Raw genomic sequence first — 17295 nt, 5'->3', positions numbered from 1 at the left:
GACTTTTAATGTCCCATTAAATAACAACTAATAAGCACAAGTCAGGTGACTCGGGTGCCACTTCTGTCATCCAGACAATACTTTCAAAATTCTGGAAAGGCATTTAGAGCATGGCCTGGCGCTGCCTGACCCAGGTCAGGAAGGTTAACAACCTACATGTCAATCACAGTCACTGAGATGAGTTTTATTGAGGCCCAGATCTGATGGGTTTTAATATCTGCAAAATACAATAATAGGACAGATATAACAACATGTTCAGAAATCAGCAATCATTGTATTGTTTAGGGAATCAGAAGATCAATAAGGGTTTAAAATTCAAATGCTTTTAGTAGACAGGAAGGTACCATAAAAGTGAAAAGGACCTGAAGTTAAGACAGTAAGTAGGAGGCTGTGACTGTAATTTGGGGATGCATGCCCCCCCTCCCCAAAGACATTCAATTCTTTAAAAAAAATTGTATTCCAGTGCTGGTCAAACAAATTAAGGGTCTTATTTGGCCTGCAAGGTCACCAGTTTGAGACCCCTGACCTTTACCAAGATCAGGTTTCAGGTGCCCACCTCTGGGGTTTTAAATTTTGGGGTGGGGTTCTAAATCCTAAAGGAGATGACTGTCCAGAGAAGAGCGGTTTCAACTTTAAAAGTGATAGGATAGTGGGCAGGCAGGTTAACATTTGTGTAAATAAAGTTTTAAAATATTTAAACAGTAACTAGAGCACCAGTTAACATAGAAACAGGAGCATTATGACTTGATTTGAATTACAGAACTATGGCTCTTTAAACCCCCCTTATGAGGGGCTGGACTGGGGAGGTGCAGTCAGGTTTTAGGAAAACCTGAAAGGATACATAGCATAGAGCCGAGCCACATGGGACAGATGTCACCTTTACATATGAAAAAGAATTAATTGCTAGTCTATATAGGAATTAAATACATTTAATTCATTTCTGACTATTCAGGATGACTTCTAAAAACTTCCGTTCCCCAAACATATCAAAGAGTAATAGTGGCCCAAAACTGTCACACATTAAACATCTCATTAGGAAATGACACTTCATTAAGCAACTCTTAATTGCTTTACATTTTCAAAAGTCCCAATTTCTTTTTTAGTACTCTGTGTACTATTTGTGAAATGCAAATTATATTAATATGCACATTTTTACCATTGTTTTGAACTTTAAAAAAATGCAGACACAGAATTTCCTAAGAGGAGTTGGGGGGAGGGGAGGGTCAGGGTGGCAAGGTGGGCATGGGGACTTACTGAAAGCTGTAATTATAAGTATGTATAAAAGTATCAAGATAAATGAGGTTTTAAAATTTCTTCATTTAGTTAGAAACATAAACATGGTACATATGAATAAAAGTAAGGCATAAATTGGTTTAATAAAAAAGTTTAACAATGCCAGCTAAAATGTTCAACTATGTTCAAAATGTTTTTACATTATACAAATTTTAAATGAAAATTATGTACCACCAGTAAGTAATCCACTCACCCCAAATTTAAATATTTAAATAGTTTTTGCTTTTTATTTTAAAAAAAGCTAATTCTTCTGAATATTTTAAATTAAAATAGTTTTTTATTATAATTACAGCTTACATTATTGGAGTTTAAATATATACATATATATGTATACATACATACACGCTTTTTTTTTTTTAAAGATCCTATTAAGTGTGAGAAATAAGGCTAGCAATGCCTTGGACAATCCAGCACAGCAAAGCACCACAGAAAAAACCCAGAAAACACCTGCAGACACCAAAGAAGGCACTGAATAAACCAATTTACTCTGGTCATTTAACACATATTTAATGAATGCCTACCATGTGCCAGGCACAATTAATAAATATGCAGGCAAGTTAGCCAGGGCTAATACCCTAGGGTTCCAAGAAAAAAAAACCTAGCTTCACAGGCATACACATAAACACCTCATCCTTGCTCCAAGGCCAACAATGCCAATAAGCCACTAAACTCCTAGGAAACACAGTTCAAATTGTTCCTTATTTTGTATCCACCAAAGAATCCTATTCCAGTAAGCCACCATAAATGCCCATTAGTGTCTCAAAAAAACCTTAAAAGTATTTAAGACAACTTATTTCTCATTTATAGTAAAAACATTTAGCTGGATTGCCCTTAGAGGCACTAGCCATGTATGCTCAGAAGCACCTTTCATAACCCACTGTCAAGTTTAAATTGTGGATTATGTTATGTAATATATGCAAAGCACTTGTAAAAAGTGCTTGTAAATTCCAGGTATAATTATCATTGTTGCTAATTGTTCTTGTTTATTGTTCTTATATTTATTAGACACTGCTGGATAAAAAGCAAAACCGGCGCCACAGAAACCGCAGAAGGGAGGGGCTGTGCAGCCAGGCTCAGGCAGTGAAGGCAGTACGCAGGCGCAGAGGAGGTGGGAATGATGGGAGGGGCTGGGGGGCTCACACTGCGCAGGCGCAGGCGCGTTCCGGGGAGGCGGGGCCGTAGGCCAACTCAGAAGAGGCTGGCTCAGGGAGGGGCCAAGCTTTGGAGAGGCGGGGTCTGAGCAAGCCACCTCAGAGGAGGCGGGCCTAGGGAGGGAGGTTTCAGGGGGTGCCACCTCAGAGGAGGTGGGCTCACAGGGGGAGGTGGGGTCTGGGGGAGCCACCTCAGAGGAGAAGGGCTCAGGGAGAGGCGGGGCCTGGGGGAGTGGCCTCAGGGGAGGCCTCAGAGAGAGGCGGGGCCTGGGGGAGAGGCCTCAAAGGAGGCGGGCTCACGGGGAGGCGGGGCCTAGGGGACAGGCCTCAGAGGAGGCGGGCTCAAGGAGAGGCGGGGTCTGGGGGGAGACACCCAGAGGAGGGGGCTAGGGAGGGGCGGGGTTGGGGAGAAATGGTCTAGAAGGCGCGCTCTAGGAAGGCGCGCTGCAGAGGAGGCGCGCACTGAGTAGGCGCTGGGAGGCGCTAAGCCCGCTCTGAGCAGATACTGCAGAGAAGGCGCGCTAGAATGGGCGGGGCAGGTCTGAGACTGGCTGCCTCTCCCACGATCCCCCCCCTCCCAAAACCCCTCCCACCAGCCTCCAACAGCCAGATTCATTTCATGCAACAAGAGCAATCATCCCCAGATCCAACCCCCCCCCCGCCCATACTAAGCAAACCAACAGTTTCCACAAACTGTTGCTGGACGCCCATTCGCGCCACCACTACAACTACACTGCCACTTCAATCAAGCGCAACTAGGCAAGGCAGCTCGCTCTGCCACCACCAAAAGATTCCCTTTTACACTCAAGTCAGCGCCCCTCCACTCCACTGCTATAGCAGGAATGGTGTGGGCAGAATGTTAAACACTAATTTTTGCCCGGGGCTCCATTTTGTGTAACAGCACCATCATGCAGACAACCGTCCTGCAGAAAAACATAGTGGGAGCCATTCCAAAAGGTGTGTTAGAGACAAAGGGTGGGGTCCCCCTCCAAGAAGACGGAGTAATCTTACTCTACAGCTCTTGTCCCTTTATAGCAGGTTTCTTTATAGCATAAAACAGTGCAGCTTGTATATCTCTGCAGCTGTTATTACTTTGTAGCGCATTTTAGGTGTAAATTCTCTGCAGCTCATGTACCTCTGCAGTTCCTGTGCCTTTTAACACAATGAAGCGCTGTTGTAGTGCTAATGGTATCATTTTTGTAGCGCTAATCTTCTGCAGCTCAGATTCTGTAGCGCATTTAAAGCGCAAATCAATCATCAGTCTGCAGCTCATATATTGCTGCAGTCCATAATGGTTTGTAAGCGCATTGAAGCGTCCATCCATCTATAGCGCATCTGACGCGCTTATCAGTTTGTAGCGCATTGAAGCACCCATCAGCTAGTAGCGCATTTGAAGCGCCAGTCTACAGCGCATTTGAAGCGCTTATCAGTTTATAGCGCATTGAAGCGCCAATTAGTTTGTAGCGCCTATCACTATGTAGCGCATTTGAAGAACAAATTGCAAATTGGTCTGTAGCTCTTATCCGTCTGCAGCTCATGTCTGTCCGCAGCTCATGTCTGTCTACAGCTCTTATCTAGACTTGGGTCCTGGAAATCAAAGCCCTGAAGGCTTGGTTTCTCTCTCCACTCTGTTTTGGGGTACAGCCAGTGAAGGCGTGACAAGATTTTCGTGGAGACACTTAGGGGCACTACTCTATCTCCCGCAGCTCCCGAAAAGGACAGGGAATGAATGTGATCTTAAAAAAAGAAACATCCTCACCGCATACTCACCACGCGAGGACTCCTCTGCGAAGACAGGAGGACGGGGTCCCACACCTGTGCCAGGCGTGGGTTCCGCTGGGTGCTCCGCAGCCCGGAGTGGCCCCGGACGCGAGCCCGCTCAGCGGACCTTTCGCAAGGCTCGGTGGACCCTCTTCGCTGTTCTCCCCAGGTCGTAGTCAGGTTTCTTCGACACACACCAACCGAAGTTGAAGCGCGTGTACCGGGAGCGCCGACCGGGAGCCTTATATAGGCTGAACAGAGGAGGGGGGCGCCAAATCCCAGCGTGCTCCGCGGGTTAGGGGGGCGGAGGGGAGCGGGGGCGGGGGTTGGGGGGGATTGGGGGATGGGGGTGGGGGCGATGGCCACGCTACACTGGCCCGCCGCTAGGGGGAGTACGGGATTAAGGAGGGGGTGCAGGATGCTGATGCTGAACTGGCCAAGCTGGGAGGAAAGAAGAAAGGGAGGGGAGGGGAGAATCGAGGACGGCCGGCCTAGTCAGGCCAAGAATGCAATTGTCCCGGTGGTGGGAGCTGGGAGACCCTTGTGCTTGGACGGGACAGGGTCGGGGGACACGCAGGATGAGCCCCGCGACCACTGGCACCTTCTTGCTGACAGGTTAGTGGCCCGCGCGCGACGGGAGGTCCTGGGGCCAACAGGCCGCCGCCTCCCCATCCCCCGCCCGGGTTGTGGGTACCTGGGGGCATTTTCTGGGCGCCAGCCCCTCTTTCTACCCGCATCCTCACGACACCCCTCGTCCAGAACACCCCGCACCCCAATTCCTGGGCCCTGTGAGTCCCTTCTCAGCCTTGACCCCTGGCCTTTTCTTTTTCTCCGCGCCCCCGCGGGCCCCTCCCTGCCCAGAGCGCGCAGAAATTCTGTCTCCAATTTCCATTCCCACCGCACCCCCTACCCCTAATTACCAGCCCTGGTGGTGGACCTCTCCCCATCCCTGAAGCAAAGACTTGGGGGTTGTTGCCCATTTTTCTGGGGGTCGTTACCACACGAATGGGGCTCTGCGGCCCGGAGACAAGCCATAGGAAATGGGTGTCAAGCTGCATCCCCTTCCACATAAACATCCTTTTTTTTCTTTCCTTGAATCCGATCGGGAGGGAACACAAAAATGTGCATTTGAAACCCCTAATTCCCCTTCTTCCTAAGAGCATTTCTTGGCGGCAGAAATCTCGTTTTTCTTAGGTTTTACGGAGCAGGGAAGCAGAGTCGTGAAATGCTGGGGGCTAAACAGGGCGTTCAGGTCAGGGTTAACCCCGGCTGGGGGCCAGAGACGCTGCAAACAGCCCCGTTTGCCCCACCAAGTGCACTATTTTGAAAAGCAAAAACAATTAAAAACAGCTGTGGATGCCTCCAGTGTGCTTGGAGGCTTCGGAGGCTCCCAGCTATGGCCTTTTAGTGGTGATTACAAGGTTTACACAGAGACCTGGCTCTCTCTGCAACGTTACGTTTTTCTAAGTCTTGTAGAGTGAATGAATACATTTAGTCACGGTAACCGCATGTTTAATCCTTTCAAGCGTGTTGCTGAGATTCGGCCACAAATGTTTGTGTGTATTTATGCATATAAACATACATATTTTACTTTAGATAAAATTGCAATGAGTTGCAAACCTCTGAAATACTGATGAAGAAGGATGCTTAAAAAAAAAAAAAAAGCCATAATGAGGATTTCCATTTAAGCGCCTCAAAGTGTCAGGGTCTGAGAAAAAGGACAATTTGTTGATAATCTTAGAAAAAGAAGTTTAAGTAAAAATGGAAAGCCAATTGTCTACAGCTGAGTGAGGTTTCTGAAATGCGGATGACCACATTTGTATTTAAAGGCTAAAATTGAGTATATTTTAGTAACATTGCTACAGATTATTTATACATATAGGATAAATAAGAATTCGACCCATTGTACGTGACACGGTGTTAGGGATCGCAATTAAAACTAGCTTTTCTAGGAATAAACAAAAGTGGAACACCATTACTGGGATTTTACTTTTTATCAGAAATAAAATGTTGACCATCAGATCTATGAATGAATGAAGTGAAAATTTCCAACAGTGGAAGATGTTTTTCTAGGAAGTTGGGTGAACACAATTATACTTTTTAGAAGTGCCTTTAATCTTAAGATGTTCATCCTTTTCTGCAAGATAAAATTTTAGGATGTCTTGTTTGCCAGAGTACCATTCTGACTGCCGAACTGTCAACCCCTTAGATGTTTTTTTCAATCTAGAAAATTTAGTTTGCCTATTTGTTAACTGATAGATATTCTTTATCTAAAAAGTGAGATTAAAAACCTGGATAGATGGTAGGGAAAATAAAAGTTTAAAAATCTATCCCAAGACTTTTAAAGTTTGAATAACTTTGAACCAATTTCATTTTTTATTTCAAAATGTTAACCAGAATTTTTTTGTATAAAAATATCTTTAGTATTATTTTTTTATCATACTGAATTTTTATTCACTGTGCAAAATTCAGGAGAATAAAACTACAGAAAACTGGGAAAAAAATCAAGAAGAAAATCAAGATCACCTGTAACTTCTTCATCCTAAGCTAATCCCCATACACATTATGTAGTTTACTTTTGCAGACTTTCTTTATGCATTTACATGTACCAAAATAACATATATTTCTCATAGAGCTACATATGTATGATTCCTAAAAATTAAAAATCAGATCAAATTAATTTTCCTTCATTATTTTCTTTCCAAAGAGACCTAACTGTTAAACAACATTAAATTTACAGAGATTTTTTTAAAGGAAATAATATTAATTGCTTTTTCTAATTAAAATTTAAATGAACAACGTTAGTACATAAATATTTAAAACTGGATAACTGATAATTTCCTCTGATCTCACTATTGTAACATACGCATAGTTATCATTTTGGTGTATTTCCTTGTGTTTTTTATTTCTCTTCATATTAAATAATTTTTATTTTGCTTAGAAACCCTTTTCTGAGCAAAAAAAACAACATTGATAAGTAATTATGGTAAGACTTTTCAAATCCGAAACAGCAAAACAATATTAAAAATAAATACAAAAATATAACATTGACAAATACCTTAGATAACATTTGTGTTATCTTACGAAACATTAGCCTCCCTCCAATTAATAGACAAGAATTTAAAACACTTTTTTGACATTTATTATTCCTAAGTGAATTTTGGATTTTCTCAGATATTCTCAGTGTTGACTATTTCTTACCCATTTTGCACAGGGTTACATGTAAAGCAAAAAAAAAAAAGGTGTTACTGAGCATGTTTATTTTATCAAATAATAACTGGGCATTATATTTGGACATTTTAATTCATTTTGATGAGCGTTTGCTGTGGATCCATGAAGCTGTTGATTGACCACCTGTATTTAACTTCTAGTGCAATGGGAAAATTGTATTTCAAAACAAAGTAGCATTTTCCTTGTCAAATACTAGCTAGACTTCTCTTTGGGCATTTAACCTATTTTATGGCCATTTTCCATCTGTGAAACTGTTGACTTACCTCAAGTATTTAGCCTAATTTCTAGGGTGGCGGGAAAATTGTATTTCAGAACAAAGTGGAATTTTCACTTGTCAGATAATAACTAGACTTTCTAGTTGGACATTTTATGTATTTTAAATGAAAATTTGCTATAGATCTGTGAACCTGCTGATTTACCCGATACTTTTGGCTTCACTTTTAGGGTGGTAGACAAAATTTATTTCTAAGCAAAGTAAAATTTTCAGTTGTCAACTGGACTTAGTATTTGCTCATCTTACCTCTTTATTATAAGGGTTTTCCATAAATCTAAAAGCTGTTGGTTTACCTGATGTATTTAGCTTAGCTTCTAGGACAAGGACAAATTGTGTTTCTAAGCAAAGTGGAATATTCACTTGTCTTTCTCTCAGACATTAAAAATAGCAAGAGACAGCACCAGAGAAACCTAGTGAGAGACCATCTCAAAGAGATAAGGGTAACATGTATTCAGTTTGTAACGCTGGTTTTCCACTGAGAAAACCATGCTCTAAACAAATGCTGAGGCAGTAAAGAAACCCTGACATGTTAAAAAATTGTCCATCAAATATTCAGATTGTTTGGGATTCCAACAAGGGCAGGATTTATGGATATTTTCTCCAAAATAACCAGCCACTTTATTTCTTTTTCTTTTTTGATAATTGTACACTTACTCTTACTGACTCCTTTTCTTAAACCTTACCCTTGCCTCAGCTCTAAACACCAAAGTGCAAATCCTACTGCTGATCTTATTTCCTGCTCTTAGTGTAAAAGAGGACTCTAGGTGAATAGATGATATGAGTTTATGTGTCCATTAGAGATTCTTGGGCTGGAGCTCTGTTTTAGTCCAAATCTTCACAGAACTATTAAACATGGTGACTTTTTTTTTTTCCTTTTCATCCTTTTGAACTTCTCCAGCATAGATAAAGAGACAGACATAACAGACAGACAGACATGAACAGACTGAGTCACTCACTCTCTCTCTGTCTCTGTCTCTGTCTGCCTCTCTCTCTCTCTCTCTCTCTCTCTCTCTCACACACACACACACACACACACACACACACACTTATATATATACCCCATCCAGGCTTTTTCTAAACTTTAGAATACTGTTCTCTGGTTTGCTATCTCTCTGATTTCCAGAAATATTATGCCGAAAACAGGAAAGCAAAATTAAAAAAAAAAAAAAAAGAAGCTAGTGTTCCTAAGGATCAACAAGTCTTTTTAACTGAATATTTTTTGATTGGGGTTTTCAAGTTGGTAGGATCAGATAGAGTCTCAAGTCTCTTAAAGCTGTTTTACATGAACTGCCTCCAAGCAACATTCTCTCTAAGAAGAATTCCTGGTGTCTTCAATTTTTTAAACAATGTAACTATAGTAAACACAGTATTGAATAAAAAACAGTCTCCACAGTCTGACGCGGAACAGACATTTCCATTGAGGCTCCTTTCCTTTTAGTCTTTGTTCTGTGTGCATATGTAGTTTTCAAAGACTATAATTTTAATATGTATAGTTTTTTTACACGTTGTTTTGAAACATAAGTGAATCTTACTTTCAGCAAAGCATTTGTTAAGGCTTGAGATGCTCTTGTGGGTGAGATGGTGTGTTGACTAGCGGGATTGCTTTGTGGGCATGAGACGGGCTGAACTAGCACTCTCCAGGTGTGTGGGGTACTGGGTTTGGGTCCAAGAGTGGTCCCTGGAGAAAGATCTAACCCTTTGCCCTGGGTCTTTTGTTTTTCCAGCATTTTTATGAATGACTTTGATGAAGATCTAGGATGCTTGCTTTAAAATCCAGGAATGACTTGAAAAGGGGGAACTGTTACAAATAGATAACAAGAATTTAGAGTTTAATGTGGTTTAAATAGGCTGCGATGCTATGTGAAAAGATACTTAATAGCAGTAAATGCACCATAATTCATCAGTGTATAAGGAAGAAGGTGACTTAATGTGGTGGCAATCTTTGAGGAAAAAGGTTAATATGAACCAGCAGCATGATGTCTCTGTAAAAGAGAAAAAAAATCAAATTTAGATTCTGATAATAGTATAGTGTCCATATGTCACAAAAACTAATAGTACCCCACTCTAATTAACCACATCTGTAGTATTGCGTCCATTTCTGGCTGTCACATTTAAAGAGAGACGTTGACAAATTAGACAACTTCCAGAACAGTCCGTGGGGAGGATGAGGGGTCTGGCAATCCTGTCACAGGAGGTATCCTCAAAGGGTCTGGAAATGTTTAGCTTGAAGACTAAAAGTAGACATAAACTCTTTTCTGTTTGTTTCGGAAAACAGAACTAGCATCAGTGGCTGAAAAGTAGAGCTGGATTTCAACTCCAGACCTTTCTAACAGTGCAGCTCAGCCAGGGAATCAACTTAACACCTTTACTTGGTCTCTTCTTTTAAAATCTCAGAACTATTCACCTTTGTTTCAGTGAATATTTAATCTGAAGGCCATGCTAACATTTTTGCGTAGGGCAGCAGAGATACTTGTGATGGAAACATTTTATTTTTTTCTGATAAACTGTCTGAAAAGAATAATCCTCTGTGTTACAAGTTGATCTCTTACAACTGGAAAGTAGCTGAAACAGGGCAGTTTAACACATTCCTTCCTCCCCTTTCATTGTATTTCAAACTTGAATATCTGAGAAGAGAATTAAAGGGTTGGTTTGTTTGTTTATTTGTGCCCTTTTTATTTCCCCCTGCAAAGTGTCCTGACCTTAACTTGTTTCTTATAGTTATTCCTTTCCTGGTGTTTCTTGCTGGCTGGGAGCTGGCTTCCCGGGCAGAGTGGCCATGGATGATGGGGAGCCCAGGGTTAAGGGGGAGCAACCGCCATTGGCTGCTGGTGCAGGACAGCTAAGCCCTTGGCTGCTGGATCCTCTTACCCTGGGGGAAATGGGGGGCAGTTGTCCCTTGCGCAGTTTTCACCCCTCTTATATGACCTTGCAATACTTAGTTATAATTTTTAGCTTTTCAGTTGAAAATAAAACCTTCCAATCAAAAGTAATTTCCTACCCTGTGGCCTTTTAACTTCTCTCCATTTCAGGTTAGCCTGGATTCTGACCATCTCAGGAGCACACTCTCAGTGTCTCGAACATGTCTTGTGGCAGATTTTTGTTTCCTGTCCATCTGCCTGTTGATCGTTTATTTTGATTACCATATCTAACTTTGAAAACCTGATTGCTCAAAATTAATTTATAGAGTATGCACACAGGACCCCCCCCCCTTCTGAGGCATGATAACCTGTAATACATCTGACTCCATGGAAACTATTTTTATGCTCCAGAGCCTTGAAAACTAAGGGTGACTGTGATGAGCGATGTAAAGAAAGAAGAAAATATCCTTCAGTCATCTTTTTTAACCAACTTTTTCCTACTTTTTTCACTCCTGTCTCTCCCCAACACCCCCAGCCCCATACCCAGAACTTTCTCACTCCAGTTGTTAGGTCAGAACCATGGTCACTCTAACTGACTGTGTTAAGTATATTTTTCATGTTAAACAAGTTTGTTCTTATTTTCTGTATCTTTTATAAAAGTGCCATTCACTTTTGTGGGATTGTAATAAGGCACAGGGCAACTTGTAATGGCTCACTTCCCGGTTGAAGATGCCACAGGCGGTCCTGTGCTGAGCTCATATTTCTGAGAGAGAAATGCTCAGAGATGAGCTTCTGGCTTGTCAACGCTCGTTCACCTGACCCACGGGTGGCTATTTGCGATTCCTTGAATGCAGTGATCGCTCCTGCGCCGCGGAAGTAAATAATCCTCAAAGTTAAATTTTAAAAGTTGAAGAAGTTGTCTCAGGAAATAAATAGGTAGTCTCAACACATTAAGTTGTTGGCATGATTATTAATGTCATGTTCCTGGAGAAAAATAATGTGGGTAAAGCTAAAGTGCTGTTTTCTTCTAGAGTCACTTGGGTAGAATTTTTTTTTTTTTTTGATCTTCATCTGAGAATCGTTATGCAATATGTATGCAATAGCGGTTTAAATGTGCTTTATTGCTTACAGAGCGCTCATCTTTAGCATGTCTCACTTTCTACTTAATTGCCTTGGACTAATCAGATTTTTAGAATAGATCCTCAGCATTCTGTACCCCGGGAATTGCCAGGGCATCTGTTGTGACTTCGGAAGGAAGACTTTCTTTTCTGACAAATGAAGCTGTTCATTTCAAAAATGCTTAGGAGTTAGGCAGCCCTGGTGTAAATTCTTCCCCATTCTTCAGTGTTTCACTCATTCATCTGGTCACCACTCTGATTATTATGGAGATTTGGGGTTTATTGTGAATTCGAAAGGAGAGAACACAGTTAATTTTCCTATAGTAGTTAAAGTGAAATATTTTAGCTTCCGGTTTCTTCAGCAAGAGTCATAGATGTAAAGTTGATCTTTTACCTTGGAATGCAGGAGAAAAGAAAAAAATAGCCCCAATGTTCTTTTGGGGTTTTTCTCTGTTTCTTTCTTTCTTTTTTTTTCCTCCTTAGCAAATTGGTAAGACATGTGGTTAAATGATGCTGGTTTTTCTCTCTTATGAAATAGTTAATCAGTGTAGCACCTTTAACATTTGTCATTTTCTCTAGCTATAGAGTTGATTCTAATCAAAGGCCGGTACCGCAGAAGTGGAAACAGAACAGGTTGCTACATGTGCTTATCAAAATCTGAAAGGTTATTTTTTATCTGGCTGTTTCACTTCTAAGAGTTTAGCTTATAGGTACACTTGTGAAAGTGCTCAAAAGTAAAAGTATAAGGATGTTTATTGTAGGGTTGATAGCAATAATGAAAAATTAGAAAAAGGAGTGGTCATCTTTACTAAAAATTCTTTTATTTATTTATTTTCTGGGGGTGTCAACTGGTTTTGAGTCCCCTCTGAGATGCTGGGGATTATAGGGTCCCAACCATTAAGGATCTTTTACACTAGTGGGGCTGACAGAGATAAATCAAATAATCACACATATAAATGTGCCCTTCGATCTGTGATAAGTGCTACAAACACTACTAGAATTTCTAAGTAACGGATTTAGCCAGGCAGGGGGATTAAGGAAGGCTTCTCTGAGGAAGTATTCAGATCTGAAGGGTGAGTAAATGTTAGTGAGGTGAAGAGGAAAGGTGTATTTGAGGTAAAAGAAGAGCTCTGTAGAGGCCCTGGGGCAGGTTGACTTGGCAAATAAAAGGTGCTGGAAGAAGTCCAGAGGAGTTGGAGCTGACAGAGAAGAGGGAGCCCAATGCAAAAGGAGGCGAGCTAGCAGGTCAAGGAGCAGAGTTTGCAGGACCTGTTAGACCGCATTTAAGAGTGTAATCTTCAGCCTAAAACCTAGGGGAAGTCGTCGGAGGGGTTTAAGCAGGACACGATCAGATTTGCATTTCACAAAGAGCATTTTGGCTGCTTTGTGAAGAAGGGGTTGGAGGGGTCAGAACGGCTTGCAGCACACTCTTTCCAAGGCTACTTTTGTAATCTAGGCTGGAGTTGGAGACCTCCTGAGCTGGTGTGGCTATGGGGGATGAAGCCTGGGAGGGACACTTTGAGGAGTAAATAGCAACGGCAGTGGGTCGTGGATTGAATTGGCCGCGGGGATCAGCAGGAGGAGATGTCAGGGACGATTTCTAGATTTCTGTCATATTTAGGAGGATGAATGGGGGTGCCATTCATGGGATGAGGAACACGGTAAGAGGCCCAGGCTTTAAAGGAAAGATCAGGAGTTCTAGTTTGGACGGCTGAGTGCGAGGTGCTGATGCGTAAATTATGATTGAGCCGCACCGGCATAAAGCTATCTATGCAGCCTTCAGATGTGATGTCACGTAAACACATTCAAGATCTATGCTAAAGGAAGACAGTGTGATCACATTATGTGAAAAAGAGTACAGTGTGTATATGCACGTGTGTATGTGCACAGACGTACGTCTGTATATGCATAGATGTGAAAAGGTGTAAAGCCCTTTGGGAATGGATGCCCTAGGCACTGGAGGGAGGCCACAGATAGGGGAGAGGGGATTTTGATTTTTTATACCCTCCTGGTTATACTATTTGAATACGTTGCAATGGCGATACAGGGCTTGTACAATAAAGAAAAGTAATGACAGTTCCAAGTAAACAACTGATACGAGAGTCTTTCTCTTTCAGAGGTTTCTTAATTGGAAAATCTTGTAAGCATTGTACTTTTTGTGTTTTTAACAGCATTTCCCTGACAGTTTGACTTCCCTAACCTGGTAGCTCTTACACTCTGCCTTTTAATCCTTTTCCACTAGATTGCACTATTACACTAGATTTCACATAGACTACATACTATTTTGTATTCTGCCTTTCACTAATTTTATTAATTTCAAAATAATCCAACATTTTGTAGATCAGGACATTAAATTATAATGGTGCATATAACTAGTGCATTTATTATGCATCCCTTTTGTTAAGGGTCCCACTGGTGCTCCTTATCCATCTAACGTTTCTGAGATGGAATACAGATAGTCCTGTTTCCGGGCAGTGGAATCCCAGTATGTGCTTTGGTCAGGCTATTTGAGCAAAGGAGTAAAACTACTAAGAGAAGTGGACAACTGTCCCTTCTCCATTATTCTATCAAATCAACACTTCTTTTATTGGGTATTTAATTTTCGCCCCAATTTTGATATGTATGATGCAAAGTTGATTCTTGTGCCTGTGCAGATTTTGCTTCTGGTGTATTATTTGCTCAGAAAAACAAAACAAAACAAAACAAAACAAAACAAAACACCTAAGAGTTTATGAGAGTCAGAGCTTAGCACGTATCAGTAGAACTCGCTTCTAATTACATCTGGCTTTCCTCTGAAGGATTAGGCTACAGCTCTCGTCCATCATACCATGGCCAATGCCATCATCTTAGTCCTCTGGGAGGCCACGTGGAGTTGGGGGGTCATTGGAGCCCCTGGGCTGTTGGCTCTGCTCATCAGCAGCCTCCAGCATTTACTGCATGCAGCTATAGAAATATCACTTTTCATGTGTCTTATGACCATGAGAACAAAAAAGAGAAGCTTAAGTCTGTAATGCCAATTGTCACATTTTTTTTCATTTAAGTGTCTACTTTTTAAGAAATCACGTTTAAAGGAATCCAAAATTTCCTTCACTGCGCCTAGGTGGCTCAGTCGGTTGAGCACTGACTTCGGCTCAGGTCATGATCTCACAGCTGTGAGTTTGAGCCCTGTGTCAGGCTCTGTGCTGAGCTCAGAGCCTGGAGCCTGCTTTGGATCCTGTGTCTCCCTCTCTCTCTGCCCCTCCCCGACTCCTGCTCTGTCTCTCACTCTCTCTCTCAAAAATAAACTTTAGGGGCGCCTGGGTGGCGCAGTCGGTTAAGCGTCCGACTTCAGCCAGGTCACGATCTCGCGGTCCGTGAGTTCGAGCCCCGCATCAGGCTCTGGGCTGATGGCTCAGAGCCTGGAGCCTGTTTCCGATTCTGTGTCTCCCTCTCTCTCTGCCCCTCCCCCGTTCATGCTCTGTCTCTCTCTGTCCCAAAAATAAATAAAAACGTTGAAAAAAAAATTAAAAAAAATAAACTTTAAACAAATTAAAAAAAAATAAGATTTCCTGCATATTAGTTGAAGATTAAATGTAATAATAGCTCACATTTTTCTGAGAACATCATTATGTGCACAGCACTCTTTTGAGGGGTTTAAATGTATTGTTTAATACTAACAACATCCTTATGAAGCGGGCACTATACTGTCCCTACCAGATGAGGAGACTGAGGTACAGAGATATTGCATAACTTGCTCAGTGGACAAAAACTGGGATTTCAACCCACTCTTATCTTCAGAGACTCTGATACAAAACACTACCTTTCTGTATTCCAACTTTATTTTACTCCAAAGACTAGTATCTTACCTTGCTTATGCTAAAATTATAAAATTCAAATAATTTTCAAACATATTTGATAATTACTTATGTTTTGCCCTGCTGGACTCCTATTTTAACAAAGTTTGGAGGCTTCTTATTGTGGCATTCCTAGGTTTAAAATCCTGCTGTTACACTTCTCTTTAGAGGATCTTTTCCTGAGGTTGGAGTGGATAGTCCTTCTCAGCAAAGCCTTTTTCCCCCATAGTTTCCAACTTTCAAATTTTCCTCTTTTAATGAATCGTGTGTGTGTGTGTGTGTGCATGCATGCCCATGTGTGCAATCATGCACATAATGCATGGAATTAATTTTTAGGGGCATTGCCTCATTGCTAGTTATTTCTAATCCAGCAGTCAAGGGAAACTTACTTTTTCTAGAAAGAAAAATAAGTTGAAGATGATGTACTAGTAATAATATTTCAAAATACATTTAAAAGTATGTAGTTTATAAATTGCTTTTCCATTTAGCCATTTGGGGTTAGTATTGATGGAGTAGATGATACGGACTTTGTAGTAAGCCAAAAAATAAGTTCAAAGTCCAACTCTGCCACTTAGTAAACTTATGATCCAGGGTATGTTCCATAACTTCCCAAGTCTTTTTATCCTCAGTGAAAAATGGAACTAATAGTACCTACTTCCCATAGTTGATAATGTAATGATTATCAGTTAATATGTATAAACTCTTAGTGTAGTGCCTCTCACTTATTATTCAAAACGCAGTAGCTAATGATAATGTCAATGCACATTTCTAGAGAGAAGAATATGAAAACATCTTAATATAAGAGACCATTTTAAAAGTATTAAGGATGTTGCATAAAGGAAGGGAAGAAAAGATATAGAGGGCCAGGAAGCAGCATAGCGACGTGGGGAAAGCAGACAGATGTCAGGGACATGAGCTATCTATCTAGTTTATGAAAACAAAGTCTGTGCCCCCTTCAAGTGAAATATGAAAAGAGACAGAGGAGACAGTGGACAGAGAAAGACATGACAGTTTGGTTCTAAGGTGAGTGTGTTAATCAGATTAAATTTCATTTGGCATTCCCTGATGTTTACTTGGACAGCAATGGCAGAGTAAATCGTTATTTATTATTTCTTTCCCTTGACATTCTGATTAGCTCATCAGCAATCAGTCACCATTCACAGCTCTTCAATTGCTTTTATTAAATAACAAACCCCACCTCCTCAAGTCCGCAAATTATTCAGGTTTGGGAAAGAGTAATGTCTCTTTGGAGAGTGCTTGCTACAGGCCAGATGAAATGTAGTCAGTCACGGTGCTACAAGACTCAGAATAAATCATGCAATCTTAAGGCGAACTTTAAGTATTATATAGTTTCAAGGGAATTTAAGGGCATGCCAGCCACCTTTGGATTAATTCAGACTTTGATGAATTTTGAGAGAGAGCTGTTGAGGAATTGGTTAAATTGTGTATGCCAGCTAATCATGTGAATGTCTTCTTAGTTTGGGCAGTGTAAACGCAGTAAGCATGTTATTCTTTGCTTTTGTGTTTATGCATCAGAGCAAAACTCACATCCAGGTACAATTGTTGCAGAGATTATCATGAACCCAGTGAGCACAGTGGAGTTTCTTTCAAGATTTCTGAGGATGGTCTGTTATCTTTGGAAAGAGTCCAAGAACCGGTCTATACAGGTTGAAATTTTTTTGCATATTAGATTTAATCTTGATAAGTTATGTATAGAGTAAATATTCTTTTTTTTTTTTTCAACGTTTATTTATTTTTGGGACAGAGAGAGAGACA

At 41.1% G+C, this 17295-nt stretch overlaps 1 protein-coding gene across 5 annotated transcripts in view; it reads left to right on the top strand.

Moving 5' to 3' along the window:
- The first annotated feature begins 4711 nt into the window (after positions 1 to 4711).
- The window catches only part of SGCE (sarcoglycan epsilon), a 70402-nt gene continuing 57818 nt past the window's right edge, over positions 4712 to 17295 (top strand). For all 5 annotated transcript variants that reach the window (XM_047096592.1, XM_047096594.1, XM_047096593.1 and 2 more), the window contains exon 1: positions 4712 to 4820. In XM_047096592.1, coding sequence (XP_046952548.1) covers positions 4712 to 4820 — 109 coding nt within the window. The remainder of the gene's footprint in view (positions 4821 to 17295) is intronic.

Source organism: Lynx rufus, unplaced genomic scaffold, assembly GCF_022079265.1.
Source record: "Lynx rufus isolate CCGP_SWC_20201006 ecotype Redwood Valley unplaced genomic scaffold, mLynRuf1.p SCAF_4, whole genome shotgun sequence".
NCBI classification, from domain to species: domain Eukaryota; kingdom Metazoa; phylum Chordata; class Mammalia; order Carnivora; family Felidae; genus Lynx; species Lynx rufus.
The sequence above is the reverse complement of the archived record's forward strand: the minus strand, read 5'-3'. Positions and strand labels throughout refer to the sequence as shown.